At 41.8% G+C, this 14,358-nt stretch overlaps 1 protein-coding gene across 3 annotated transcripts in view; it reads right to left on the bottom strand.

The window, feature by feature from the left end:
• Positions 1-12,957, bottom strand: part of LOC149316755 (histone deacetylase 3) — a 32,615-nt gene extending 19,658 nt beyond the window's left edge. For 2 of the 3 annotated variants that reach the window (XR_016280524.1, XM_089516180.1), the window contains exons 1-6: positions 12,880-12,957; positions 10,321-10,403; positions 4,271-4,413; positions 780-861; positions 176-232; positions 19-74 (exon numbers count right to left, since the gene is read on the bottom strand). Coding sequence is in view for 2 of the 3 variants with exons in the window: in XM_089516180.1 (XP_089372306.1) it covers positions 19-74; positions 176-232; positions 780-861; positions 4,271-4,413; positions 10,321-10,403; positions 12,880-12,934 (476 nt within the window). In the remaining variant the exon portion in view is untranslated. Of the gene's footprint in view, positions 1-18; positions 75-175; positions 233-779; positions 862-4,270; positions 4,414-7,899; positions 8,004-10,320; positions 10,404-12,879 lie in introns of those variants that run through there. The other variant, XM_089516181.1, reaches the window with a different exon arrangement.
• Between the last annotated feature and the right edge of the window lie 1,401 nt (positions 12,958-14,358).

Below are 14,358 nucleotides of genomic sequence, written 5' to 3'. Positions count from 1 at the left end.
CTCGGATAAATTCCTTACTTGAGAAGCTCCAAAATGCCAATCACGATGTCATTAACGTAACAAAATCCAGAAGCCTAGAGACAAAAAATTAAAAACAAAATAAGTGGTTTCAATGTAAAGCAGCACTAAGCCTTCTCAACACACCAAAATAAGAAGAGCAGACTTGCCTCATTACCTCAAACTTCTTGGCATGGTGCAGGCCTCCAGCCCAGTTTATTGCAATATCACAAATCTAAGAACAAGAGGTTCCGTGTTAGCCAAAATGAAAAAGGCAAAACAATAAAATCTGCTAAGAGGTGGGTTATTCCATATATTCTGAGCCAACTCCTCAATCTTTGCTGTCTCTTTTTCAAAAAAAAAAAACTGATAAGGACATTTGAGCTACAGTTTGCATAGTAAAAAAATTAATAATACTTAGCTTTTATATAGCACATTCCAAGATTTTAAGCACTATGTGTATGTGTGTGTGCGCGTGCGCAAGCAACCCTTGGAACAACCCTATAATACAGGTGAGATTAGTACCACACTGGGGACGTGAGGCTAAAAGATTACAGTTTACCTAAGGTCACTTGGTGAACTCATAGCAGAGGAATTCCCAATTCACTGTTTAGCTTCTCAGCCACTAGCACTCATGAAACTCCGTAACAGCTAACAGTCATGAAACCATTTAACATTTTACAGAATTACGGGACAGCAGCTCTTAAAATGACCTGTGCAGCAGCAACTCGTCTACATATTTTAAAGATACAAAGATGGTAAGCATAGCATTGTCTTTTTACCTTATTATTCAGTTGTGTTGCTCCTTGCAAGGAGGCCCCAGTATACCGAGAACAAAATTCAAACAGGCCTGGAAACACTGGGCTAAGAGAGAATCACAGAATCACAGAGAAAGGAAGATAGAATGCAACATTACAGAGATTTCAGGATAACATGACAGATTGTTGTTGCTGTGTGCCTCCGAGTTGTCTCTGACTTATGGCACAATTTATTCAGAAGTTTACCCATGCCTTTCTCTGAGGCTGAGAGAATGCAACTTGCCAGAGGTAACCCAGTGGGTTTCCATGTCTGAGAGGAAGGATTCATACCTGTCCTCCCAGAGCCCTAGTTGCACACTCAAACCACTATATCATGTCAGCTCTCTATATGACAGATATAAGTCCCAATTGAACCAGCCATTCTTGTACTGGCTGACCTGATTATTTACATACTAGAACTGACTGAAACAGCACAAATAAGGCTGCACATTTACTTGGCTACCCACAGTTGAACAAGTTGCACACAAGGCTACAAATAACTCTGTCTCAACAGTGCTCCAGTACTCCACCAGACAGAACCTTTTTCAGGTGAAACAAGCTCCATCCAAATGGTGTAGGGACTAGAGGATCATGCCCATTTCTACAGTGCTCAAAGTGCCTTGGAAGCATAAAACAAGCATCAGCCTCTCTCTCAAACTTGGAGGTAGAAAACACATGGAGAGAATCCTAGTGACTGTGCTATGCTTTAGAGATTCTCAAAGGACTTCCAAAGTGCATCAGATGTACAGGAACAATCCATACAGCTATACTAAGCCTCAAGCTGAAGGGGCGGGGTAGGACTTGCATCTTTATGTTCTGCATTTGTGACATGACTAAATGGTCTCAGTGGTAGAGCACAACTGTGGGAATGACCAGCTGTGTCAGCTCCAAAAATGGAGATGTGAAGTTTTGGATTAGTCCGTAACATTAGCCAAAATTCAGAGATCACTGACAGAATGGCACTCTACACACTCCTCAGGTAGATTTACTCCTCAGATACATACAATCCCATGTGTCCTACAGATACGGTACATTTCTGCTTGTTACTTCAACCTTTTCCCACAAAAATATTTCCACTGTTAAACGAGTGGTAACCCACCTTTAGACTCTAAACAGAATCTAATAGTTGGGTTTTCCTAGAGAAACAAAACAATCAGGTTTTGTTTCTCTCCCAACAAATCAGAGAAAGAGCACGATCCTCTGGTTCATTAGGAGAGAAATAAACCAACAGAAGAGAAATTACCCTCATTCAAATGACTCAATAAACTACAGAGCAAAACTCCATGGCATGTTTAACCTCTCTTGCTATACAAATCAGAATATCAAGGCAATGTGTACTAGCATGCCTCAGCTATAGCTGTTGAATGCTACAACTGCAAACAGTACCTGGCTTGCAGTAGCTGAGCAGTAAACTGGTTTCTAAGCATTAAACTGGTAAAAACAGGTAATTGTTTATTAGAATATGTTTAAAGTATGCTAAGTTTGAAAGAGCATTCTACAATACACGAGTGAAGTTTTGGACAATGGCTACACTGGCACTTCCTTTATTATTAATTATTATTATTAGTTATATGGGCATTTTCTGAGAAGTTCTAAAGTAGTCCAAATAAGAGAAGAACTTAGATTTTGCTCACTATTCTAGCCGAATTATGTGAAGTCTCATTACAGTAAGATGGAAAACAATTTAGTCACAAAAGTAGGATTATGGGCCTTTAAAACATCAGTATTACCTGAAGAGTTTGAATTTTTTCAGTGCTTTGAATCATCTCCATATTTAAAAAAAAACCCTACATAAATCAATTTTTGTAGATGAGGTTTATCTGTATCAAATGCTTTGTGTATCAAAGCCAACTGAATGCCTCCTACTCTTCTTTCTCTAGCTTATGTATGTCAGATCTTGTTCAGTTCTCTTTTCAAACCACCTCTATGACATCAGTATATCCACTTTTCTGCTTTCTTGTGCACCTGCTTCCAGTTTTCATTATACCACTGTAACCAAATTGAGAATGTTCTGTACCTCACCTGTATTTGTTCTTCTTTTCAAATCAATCCTATATGTGGATCTCTACAAATGTTAATAAATTATTTCCTCCACTTGTTTCTTTCCATGGTTGTCATTCTAACCCAAAAAACTATCACTTCTCAATATCCCAATGGCAACTTGCTCATCTCCTGCCATATTACCACCCACTATTTTGATCCCATTTTTATCACTCCCCATAGCCACAATTATTTGATATCATTTCTGCTTAAAGTATATATAATTTGTGCCAATATGTGACAATTTCCAAGTAATATTTTCAGCTACTGCAGATACAGTAATACAGCCCTCAGAACAAAATATTTCTAATAATAATCTGTACTTAGTAACAGATGGGGAAATAAATACAGATGAAAGCATGACAGCAATCAAGAATCCAATCAGCAAAACATATTATAGTTAGCATCCAAACTGTAAACACAGAAAAGTCCCCAATGTTGTGAATAACCAAAGATAAATGCTGTTTCAACATTTGTCAGTCTTACTGACAGACTGACTGAATAAAGGAATTATGGCTCTGATCTGAGCATTTTTCAAAATTCAAAATTTCATTTGGGGTTATCATCATTAATGTGTAGCAGTTGGACGTCACCATACTGGACTTTGAACTTCTGTCATACCAACAGTAAGAGAAAACTGGCTAAACATGACACAGTACACTTGATATCACACCGTCTCCCAGCATAGCAGCACTCACAATGGGATTAATTCCTTTGATAAAATAATTTAGGATTGTACATACCATCATTAAAAAGGAGTATATTTAACATACAACACTGGAAAGATTAAAAGACAAATTCAAAATGATACTCTACTATTCTTGGTTTCAAAGTCATCTCATATTTAACTATATTGGGAAGAAAAAGTGACAGGTGTCAAAAGTCTAATTGAACCATAGCAGAAAAGAAGAAACGAGGCTTGGGTGAAACTAGACATTACTTAAGAATTGAGGTTATGTAAGCAGCTTGTAGGAATAGAGATGAAAGGCAAGCGAATTGTGTGAAGCACAAAATCCAAAAGAAAGAAGGCTCACCATGTAATTATGGTAAGGGATCTTGTAGCACCTTTGAGACTGAGAGAAAGAAAGAAAGTTGGAGGAGTAGGTTTTTACATACTTAAGTCTACTTCCTCAGAAGTACATACTTACATCTATAAAACCTTACGCTACCTACCAACTTTTCTTTCTTTCTCTTAGGTGGTCTCAAAGATGCTACAAGATCCCTTTGCATACTGATCCAGATTGACATGGCTACCATCATGTGGATAACTGAAATTGTTCATATTTTGTTAAATTAACTAGGCAAACCTTAGGTCACAAGTTTCTAGGGTATTTTTAATACACATACAGATAGATGAACCCATCATTTCAGATATGATTCCAGTCTGACCTCCATAATAGCTGCTGATGCCATACATCTTACCAGTTAATACTTACCAGTCATCCCCTACATTGAAAGCATTGAGGCTTTTGGTGAATCCTTGCATGTTGTTGGGACTCACTCTCTGAAGAAAATCAATGTAATCTTCTGAGTGAAAGCGGCACATGTCATGCTGGGATGCTTGGTATGGCTTAAAAACCTGCAGGATAAATTTCTCCCATTTATTTAGGTAGTTCCAGTCAGCCCTCTGTATCCAGATTCTTTATCCACAGATTCAAGCATCCACGGCTTGAAAAATACTCAAAGGAATTTATAAATTCCAAAAAGCAAACCTTGATTTTGCCATTTTATACAAGGAACATTATTTTACTATGCCATTTTATTTAACAGAACATAAGCATCCATGCATTTTGCTATTCTTGGGGAGTGCTGGAACCAAACCCCAGTGGATGCCAAGGGCCCACTGTATTTAATTTATATCCTATCTTTCTCTTGACATGGAACCCAAGTTGTTGTTCTATACGCTCAAGTCATTTCCAACTTATGCTAACCCTAAGGTGAACCTATCTCAAGATTTTCTTACAAAGATTTGTTTAGAGAGGGGTTTGCCTTTGCCTTCCTCTGAGGTTAAGTGTGACTTGCCCAAGGTCACCCAGTGGGTTTATCCATGGCTGAGTGGGGTTTTGAACCCTAGTCTCCAGTCATAGTCCAACACTCAAACCACTATACCATGCTGGCTTTCATGTAACACAAAGCAGCTCACAATAAGGCTGAAACAAAATATAACTACAGTAAAAACTTGACACTAACTTTTAAAACAAAAGTTTTTAAAAAGTTAAATTAGCTATAATGTTAGAACACAAGTCATTTGTAAAATACAGAACACAAATCATTGCGACATAAGTGGCATGCGACACCTGCATGTTGCCGGACGTCGCTTACATAATGAGTGTGCCATTGGTACACTTGTTACGTCCGCCCTGCAATGGAAAAAGATCCCGCTTTTCCCGGGTTCTTTTTCCTCTGGAGGGAAGCTGCGCGGCTTGCCGGCTGCGGCTTCCCTCCGAAGGAATGTAGGTCGCCAGCAAGCCGCCCTTTTCGGGCAGTCTGTCCCAGGCCATAGGGTCTTTCAGACAGTACAGATCTAAGATTGCATCTGCTCTGCAGAAATAATGCAGTGGCCCCATACAGACTGCCAAAATAAAGCTGCTTCAGGTCACTTTGGAGGTATGCTGTTTAAATTATACATGCGTCCTAAAAGTCCAGAAGCCATGTCAAAGCCACAATCCAGTCCTAAGGACCGGAGCACAGCTTTGGCACAGACTCCGGACTCTTAGGACACATGCATCATTTAAACAGCATACCTCCAAAGTGACCTGAAGCAGCTTTATTTTGGCAGTCTGTATGGGGCCAGTGTAACACTGCTTTAACTGCAATGGCTCAGTGCTATGGAATGCTGGGATTTGTTGTTTTGTGAAATATTTAGCATCCTGTCATTGAGTTCTAGATTCCATAAGATTGAGCCACAGCAGTTAAAGTGGTGTCAAACTGCATTATTTCTGCAGTGAAGATGAATCCTGAGTCCTACAAACCTTTTAAAGTCACAACTAGTATTTTGAATTGAGTCTAAAGCAAACTGGTAGCCAGTGAAGTGGCTTCAACAAGCAAATTATATGCTCTCTGTGATCAGTCAACATTCTGGCTGCAGCATTTGGGGCTCAATGAAGTTTCCAGGGTTTCCAAATGCAATTCTACACAGAGCATGTTACAATAATCCAAGTAGGATGTAATCAAGGCATATTTCACTGTAGACAGATGTAACTGAAGTTTCCAGGGTTTCCAAATGCAACCCTACATAGAGTGTGTTACGACAATCCAAGTAGGACAAAATCATGGCATGTTTCACTGTAGTCAGATGTGACATCTCAAGGAATGGGCATGGACACATCTGCTTTAACTTTGCAAACATACTCCTGGCATCATTGGAACCTTGGCATCAAGGGGTTGAATCCATAAGTATGCTCAAGCTGCAAACAGATTTCACAAGGAGTATCACCCCATCTATCACAACCCATTTCTAAGAGGGATGTCTCTACCAAACCTGTACCAGAGAACCACATGGTCCTTTTCCATTATGCAGATGCTCCTGACCATGGATGGACAAGGCAACGCTTTCTTCCATCTTACTGTACCCTCTAGTAAGCTATTTTTATCTGGCCGTATGTATGAGTTGTAGAGACCACAAAGGAGGACAGGTTACTGTCCTGTAACTGTGGTTGTCATGTATAGCAGTATTTCCCAAACGTTGGTCTTCCAGGTATTTTGGACTTCAGTTTCCAGAAGCCCGAGCAATCTATTCAAGAATCAGGAATTCTGGGAGCTGAAGTCCAAAACATCTGGAGAAACAAAGTCTGGGAAACACTGATGTACAGCATGGGAGACAAAACCAAGCCCGTTAGTTAACCCACAGGCCAAAAACCAGGCTGTTGAACAGCTACTCCCCAGCACCACCTTCTTTGTTCACCCTTTCAAGAAGGTCTTAAACTACTATAAAGCACCACCCTCAACTCCCATCCCAGCATGGTGAACCAGAAGGATTCCATGGCTCAAAAGACATCAGCAGAACCAACAAGGACACATTGCTCTGGGTCAGCTACCAATATAGGTAATCCACCATGTCAACAAAAACTATCTCTTCCCATAGCCAAGTATGAAGCTAGATTGAAAGGGCTCTAGAAAATCTATTTCATCCAGAAAACCCTGGTGCCAGAAAGTCACCACATGCAGTAGAACTTAACCTTAAAATACGACATTGGGAACTGGCCAGTAATTCTCTAGTGTTTTGGGTGGAAGTGATAGAGAACATTGGAGGAGGTGAAGAGAGAGCAAAGGTAGGCAAGCAAGCAAGAAATGCAATAAAGCCAAGAAACTGGGAACACCTAGGAGTATGGGCCAGAATCCATCAATCCTGCAATGCCACTGTTCTTATGTCTCCTGTTGGTAAGTAGTTCTAGATTAGAAGGCTGCCTTGTTAATAGCCACCACTACGTTTTTGCTTTTACACAGGGTCTCCATAAACCACTTGAAGGCACACAACAACAAAATTGCCATGGTCAGCTCCCTGTCCCCCACCCCTGTATTTTTTCCCCTTCTGACCTCACGCATTCCTTTTTCTCCCCATCCCATATTTATATATACCAGGATAACATTTTGTGAATCTGATGAAATAGACTCTGCTCTGTGAAAGCTTATTACTTCTTTGCTACACCAGACTAAAATGGCTATCCTCCCCCAAGTTGTGAATGGAAGTAGCATAAACGGAAATGTTATGTCTTACATGGGCATTGTCTTCCTCTCAAGTGGGTAGGAGCCTTCAATAAGAGACTTCTGTCCAATCAACAATCAGCAGTGGAAAATGTGTATGACACTGTGCAGATAGGTTCAGGCCACACTGCCTGGAGGACTTCCAAATGCAGTTCTCACACACAGAATCACAGAGTTGGAAGAGACCACAAGGGCCATTAAGTGCAACTCCCTAACATGAAACAATACACAATTTAAGCAGTTTTACGAGATGTCCATCCAATCTGTTTAAGGACATCCTCCAAAGGTGGACAGTCCACCACTTTTGAAGGCAGTCTACCTTTTCTTTTAAAATTTCAGGCAAGGTCCCATATGTTCGTACCTGTGGTTAGCATACATGTGCTTGCACTTCTTCCTTTTCCCCTCCTTGTACCTTCAGCAGGCAATAGTGCCTTTTCTGTATCTCTTCTCATTTCAGTTCATATTCTGTGGTGAGATGAAATACAGAAAAGGCATAAAATGCTATTGTTTGCTGAAAGTGCAAGGATGAGAGCCCCCTTGTAAGGGAACTGTGGAACTATTGAGCTACAATGTGCTCCTCTCTGTGGAGGAGGTGGCCAGAGTCACAGCTATCTTCTTAATTCTACACTTCACTCTCCCCTAACTTTGTTCTCTTCCATTCCCCTCAATGATATTTATTTTATTTAGAGACAGATTTCTTTCCACCCATCCCATGCCCTGGACCACAAAGAATGGCTTACAAGAATTTCAAACTGCAATACTATATAAAATATTACATTGAACAAAAATACAGAGTAAAATATGACTGAAGAGAACAGAGGTAAAACAATTTTACAACATTAACACTTCAACTTTCTGAAATACAAATATCTTAATCTGCCAACGAAAGACAGAGCACAAGTGCACTCCATCAGGCACTGACATTGCTACCAACACAGCTGACAAAGCTACTCAGTAAGTCAGAACCATCTTTCATTCCTACCAATTATGCCTCTATCCTAAGTGGGATACAGAGACTAGCTGCTCTTTCTGATCTTATGGAGCAAAGATGTTGACATAAAAGGAAGTTATCCCTTAGTTATCTTGGACTCAAGCTATTCAGAACATTTAAGTGTAATCAATTTTTAAATCTTTAAGTTATGCGTGAATGCATAAAACCAGTGTAGATGCTGAAGAGTGTGGCAATATATGCCTACGGGAATGAACTGATTTTTTGTTGTTGTGTACCTTCAAGTTGTTTCCGACTTACGGTGACCCTAAGGTGAATTTATCATGGAGCTTTCTTGGCAACATTTGGTTCAGAGGGGGTCTGTCTTTGCCTTTCCCTCTGTCTGAGGCTGAATGTGACTTACCCAAGGACATTTAGTGAGTTTTCACAGTCGAGTGGGGACTCAAACGCTCATGAACTGATCAGAAACTTTAATATTGCATTCTAAACCAAATTAAACTTCTGAATATTCTTCAAAGGTAGCTCCATGCAAACCCCACTACAGCACTCTAGTTATTAAAATATGTATACTCCACCCTTTATCTGAAGAGTCAGTAAACAATTATAAAACAAACAAACACTTCAGGATAAAAAAATTAAACAGAAATCCACAGTGGTCATTAAGCCCCTGAATCTTGGTTGTTGTTGTGTGTCTTCAAGTTGTTTCCAACTTTTGGCAACACTAAGGCAAATCTATCACAAGCTTTTTGGAACTAAAAGTGTGAGTGGGTTTCCATGACCAAGTGGGGAATCAAATCCTAATCTTCAGAGTCATAATCCAACACTCAGATCACTACACCACACTGGTTCATTAGAAGCAAAGCGTTAAATTTCAGTTTGGCACCAAAGAGAAGCTAGTTCCAGTGGCTGGATGTCAAGGAGAATAAGCCAATCTTGATGTTAATTAAAACATGTTACTGACCTCCTCAGTAATGGGTGCACTGGCATACTAGCTTAAACCAAACAGTCACTCCCAGCTACTGTTGCCAGTTGGTCATCCATATATAAAGCTGAATCCAAGAAAAATCCATCACTGCAAACCCTTTTCTTATTTTCCTCAGGGGGAGCACATCCCATGCAAAACAGGCAGAATCCCTATCCAACAAGTCAATCTGTCTTCTGATACGGAACACTGCTACCTGGCCCTAATTAAGCTTCAATATGTATGCCCTCAATATCCCCATTATTACCTCCACCCACTCATTCAAACCCCCAAAGCTTCATTGACATTAAATAAAAAGCAGAAATGGAGCTGATGTGAAAATGTACTCCAACCCCTTAAATAATTTCTCCCAGGGGTTCCATATACATGGCTGCCAATGTTAGGATTAACACTTCCTGAATCTGTTGGTCCATAAATGACGCACCACAATAAAGTGGTGTAAGAATGACTCCACTGTTTTCATTCTTAGACTCCTCTATCTTCATTCACCAAGTTACGTTCCTTGAACATGATAATTCAAACCTTTTTCCTAGCAGCTGGCAGGCATGCAACATCTGCACTTCTTCCCTGTGAGAAAGAGATTTGAGACTGGCGCTTCCTTGGATAAAAAAGGCACAAGGACATCTAGTAAACCACAGTTTTTTACTTGGCAATGAAGGCCAGTCAAAAAGATGGAGCTCTACCATCAATCGCTTTCTTTTTCGTGTGATGATGAGATGACACTGTGACTAAAAATTGTTCTTTGCTATGCAATCTCTGGAATGTACCTGCAAAACATGGGTACCAGTACCATTAAAAGATAATATTAATGCACTAAAATCAGAGCTGTGCAAATGCAGTACAGTACTTACAATCATTTTCTTATAGAGTCCATAGTGCAGCACAAGGCTGTGGGTCAGTGCCAAACGATGTGGCTTCATAGGATGTCCAGCTCCTGACACGAAAACAAGGGCAGAGCATACAAAACATAATTAGCATCCCCACAACAAAAATACAAGTCAATTGAATGGGATCCAGCTGACAACATAGGTCTACGAAGGAAAATGTCCCATATAGAGATAAGCAGGGTAAGACCCATCAGATATTAGGTGGAGAAAAGATGCACATATATGCATATAACACAAGAAATATGGCTTAAATGTTTCCATTTCTAAAAATGGTTGTCTGCCTCCACAAATTTGTTTTGAGGGTGTTTAAAACCATTCAAGCAACTGCCTTCATCCTCACCACCTTTTATTATAGCATTCTCTTATTATGTTAATTCAGAATCCTACCATTTCTCTTAATTATGGATATTATTTATTTGATATACAAGTATTTGTAAAGTACTCGTATCTGACGATTTCAGAACAGCGCACAACGATTATCATATGCACCGTCGACCCTCCTGATCCACGGATTTGTTTTATCCACGGATTTGAGCATCCGCGGCTTGGAAATACTTTTAAAAAAGTATAAATTCCAAATAGCAAAGCTTGATTTTGCCATTTTATATAAGGGGCGCCATTTTACTTAGCCATTGTATTTAATGGGACTTGAACATCCATGGATTTCGTTATCCGCTGGGGATCCTGGAACCAAACCTGACAAGGACAGTCAGTGCATGCAGTGTCAGAGGCTGCAAAGCTGCTAAAAACAAATTGGCCCCATACAGACTGCCAAAATAAAGCTGCATCGGGTCACTTTGGAGGTAGACTGTTTAAATGATGCCTAAGAGTCCGGAAGCTGCGCCAAAGCTGTGCTCCAGTCTTTAGGACTGAATCGTGGCTTTGGCATGGCTTTTGGACTCTTAGGACGCACGCATCATTTAAACAGCATACCTCCAAAGTGACCCGAAGCAGCTTTATTTTGACCCGTCTGTATGGGGCCGTTGTTTTTAAAACAACGGGCTTCAATACCATGTCTCTAACCATCCTTTATTTTATTTTTTCAACATAGGCTTTAAGTGGGTCTTACTTTTATTTTGTGCTTTTATCCGCATTGCATTTGCCTCAATATTGCAAGCCATTTTGGGTTGCAATTCTGGGGGGGGAAGGCATAACGTTTAGAAGTTTGGTAGTAGCAATAATAATAACTATAACATCAAAGTGTTATAATCAATACACTCATCCCTCCATATCTGCAGCTTTGATGTTTGAGGATTTGATTACTCACGGATTCGATTAGTATGTTCTCTCTAGGAATATCTAGGTCCTCCAGTGCAACTCTATGGTCAACTTTAACTAAACGTTGCACTGAAAGGTCTAGAGATTCCTAGAGGGAACACTCCACTAGGCCTTTGCAGCTCCTCCAGCGCATGTCTATGGTCAATGTCTGGCAGATGTTGACCACAGAGTTGCATTGGAGGACCCAGAGATCCCTAGAGAGGTGTCCTCTCAGGTTAAAAACATGGTGCTTTTGTTATTTGCGGGTTTTCCATATTCCCAGGGGTCTTGTGCCCCTAACCCTCGCGAATATGGAGGGACAAGTGCACTATTTTACTACATTATTGCTGTGTGCCTTCCAGTTGTTCATGACTTATGGGGTTTTCTGGGCAAGATTTGTTCAGAGGGCATTTTTGCCTTTGCCTTCCTCCGAAGCTGAGAGAGTGTGACTTAACCAAAGGGCAACCTCGGAGGAAGGCAGGGGATATGACAGCCCTGTTTAAATACTTGAAGGGATGCCATATTGAGGAGGGAGCAAGCTTGTTTCCTGCTGCTCCAGAGAACAATACCCAGAGGGAGCAAGCTTGTTTCCTGCTGCTCCAGAGAACAATACCCAGAGGGAGCAAGCTTGTTTCCTGCTGCTCCAGAGAACAATACCCAGAGGGAGCAAGCTTGTTTCCTGCTGCTCCAGAGAACAATACCCAGAGGGAGCAAGCTTGTTTCCTGCTGCTCCAGAGAACAATACCCAGAGGGAGCAAGCTTGTTTCCTGCTGCTCCAGAGAACAATACCCAGAGGGAGCAAGCTTGTTTCCTGCTGCTCCAGAGAATAGGACCCAGAGCAATGGATGCAAGCTCCAGGAAAAGAGATTCCGCCTCAACATTAGGAGGAACTTCCTGACAGTAAGGGCTGTTCGACAGTGGAACACACTCCCTCCGAGTGTAGTGGAGTCTCCTTCCCTGGAGGTCTTTAAGCAGAGGCTGGATGGCCATCTGTTGAGGATGCTTTGATTGAGAGTTCCTGCATGGCAGAATGGGGTTGGAGTGGATGGCCCTTGGAGTCTCTTCCATGATTCCAATGCATCTGAGTAAAGGCATGCTTCTTCGCCTCTGCTCAAAATGGAGGGTGTTTTGGAAGCCCTCCAGGGCAGATGGGAATCATAGCATCGCATGTCCGGGAAAAGGAGGGCGCCCCCTCTCAGCCTCTGCTCCCTTTCCCCAGGAGAGCCCTCTCTTTCTAAACCACGCTCCCCTCCTCAGCAGACCCACCGTAGTGGAAGTTGCCCACATCCGGGTCGTAGAAGTAGGACACCGTCTTCGCCATGCCGCCCGCCCCTCCGCAAAGGCCACGGACGAACCCAAAAAGCCCCGCCCCCTCCGGCGTCGACGTCATCGCGTAGCCAGCGCTCGGCCACTTTTTGCGCCAGAAGCAAAGGTTCTCTCGCAAACTCTCGCGATACCTGTCTCCGTTGACAGCTGTGGCCTTCCACTTTGACTGCCTCTCTGGCTGCCTCCCGTTGCATGCTGGGATTGACACCAAACGGTGCTCTTTAAGGGGATTTTGGACTTCAGCTCCCAGAATCCCAGCCTATTGGCTAACATGGCTGAGGCTTCTGGGAGATGAAGTCCAAAATTCTCTTAAAGGGCACAGTTTCAGGACCACTGTTTTAAACCAACAAGTACTGTTGGTGGTCCCCAAACTGTGCTCTTTTAAGGAGTTTTGGACTTCAGCTCCCAGAATCCCAGACTATTGGCCAACATGGCTGAGGCGTCTGGGAGATGAAGTCCAAAATCTCTTCAAGGGCACAGTTTCAGGACCACTGTTTTAAACCAACAAGTACTGTTGCTGGTCCCCAAACTGTGCTCTTTTAAGGAGTTTTGGACTTCAGCTCCCAGAATCCCAGACTATTGCCCAACATGGCTGAGGCTTCTGGGAGATGAAGTCCAAAATCTCTTCAAGGGCACAGTTTCAGGACCACTGTTTTAAACCAACAAGTACTGTTGCTGGTCCCCAAACTGTGCTCTTTTAAGGAGTTTTGGACTTCAGCTCCCAGAATCCCAGACTATTGCCCAACATGGCTGAGGCTTCTGGGAGATGAAGTCCAAAATCTCTTCAAGGGCACAGTTTCAGGACCACTGTTTTAAACCAACAAGTACTGTTGGTGGTCCCCAAACTGTGCTCTTTTAAGGAGTTTTGGACTTCAGCTCCCAGAATCCCAGACTATTGCCCAACATGGCTGAGGCTTCTGGGAGATGAAGTCCAAAATCTCTTCAAGGGCACAGTTTGGGGAACTGTGGAATCCTGGGGACTGTAGTTTTCTGAGACATTGAGCCTTCTCTGTCAGGGTCTGTCTCTTCTCTAGGGAGTCCTGGGAACTGTAGTTTGTTGTGGCACCAGAGCTCTGTGACAGAGAAGGATAAATGTCTCACAAAACTAGGCTTCCCTAGCATTTGACCCAGGGCATTTGAAGTGGTCTCAAACTGGGTTACTTCTGCAGTATGTTTGGGAACCAAGTTACCAAAACGTTGCAAGAGTAGAACAATAGGTTAATACAAAACAAATAAGTGACACACCTTTTCCAAAGACAGATTAAACTGGCAGGTGGCCCATTGACAATACACAAGCAATGAAGAATGATGCTTCTTCCTCAACCTCAAATTCTATACCAGGACAGAGTCTGGAGGAGATGATTAAACATTCACTTTGTGCAGACTTAGAAAAGAACAGTGTGATTACTAAGAGCCAGA

This window comes from Sceloporus occidentalis, unplaced genomic scaffold, assembly GCF_023333645.1.
Source record: "Sceloporus occidentalis isolate IW3139 unplaced genomic scaffold, rSceOcc1.0.p SCAF_3, whole genome shotgun sequence".
Lineage (NCBI taxonomy): Eukaryota > Metazoa > Chordata > Lepidosauria > Squamata > Phrynosomatidae > Sceloporus > Sceloporus occidentalis.
Note: the sequence above shows the minus strand (reverse complement) of the source record. Positions and strands in the feature narration are given on the sequence as shown.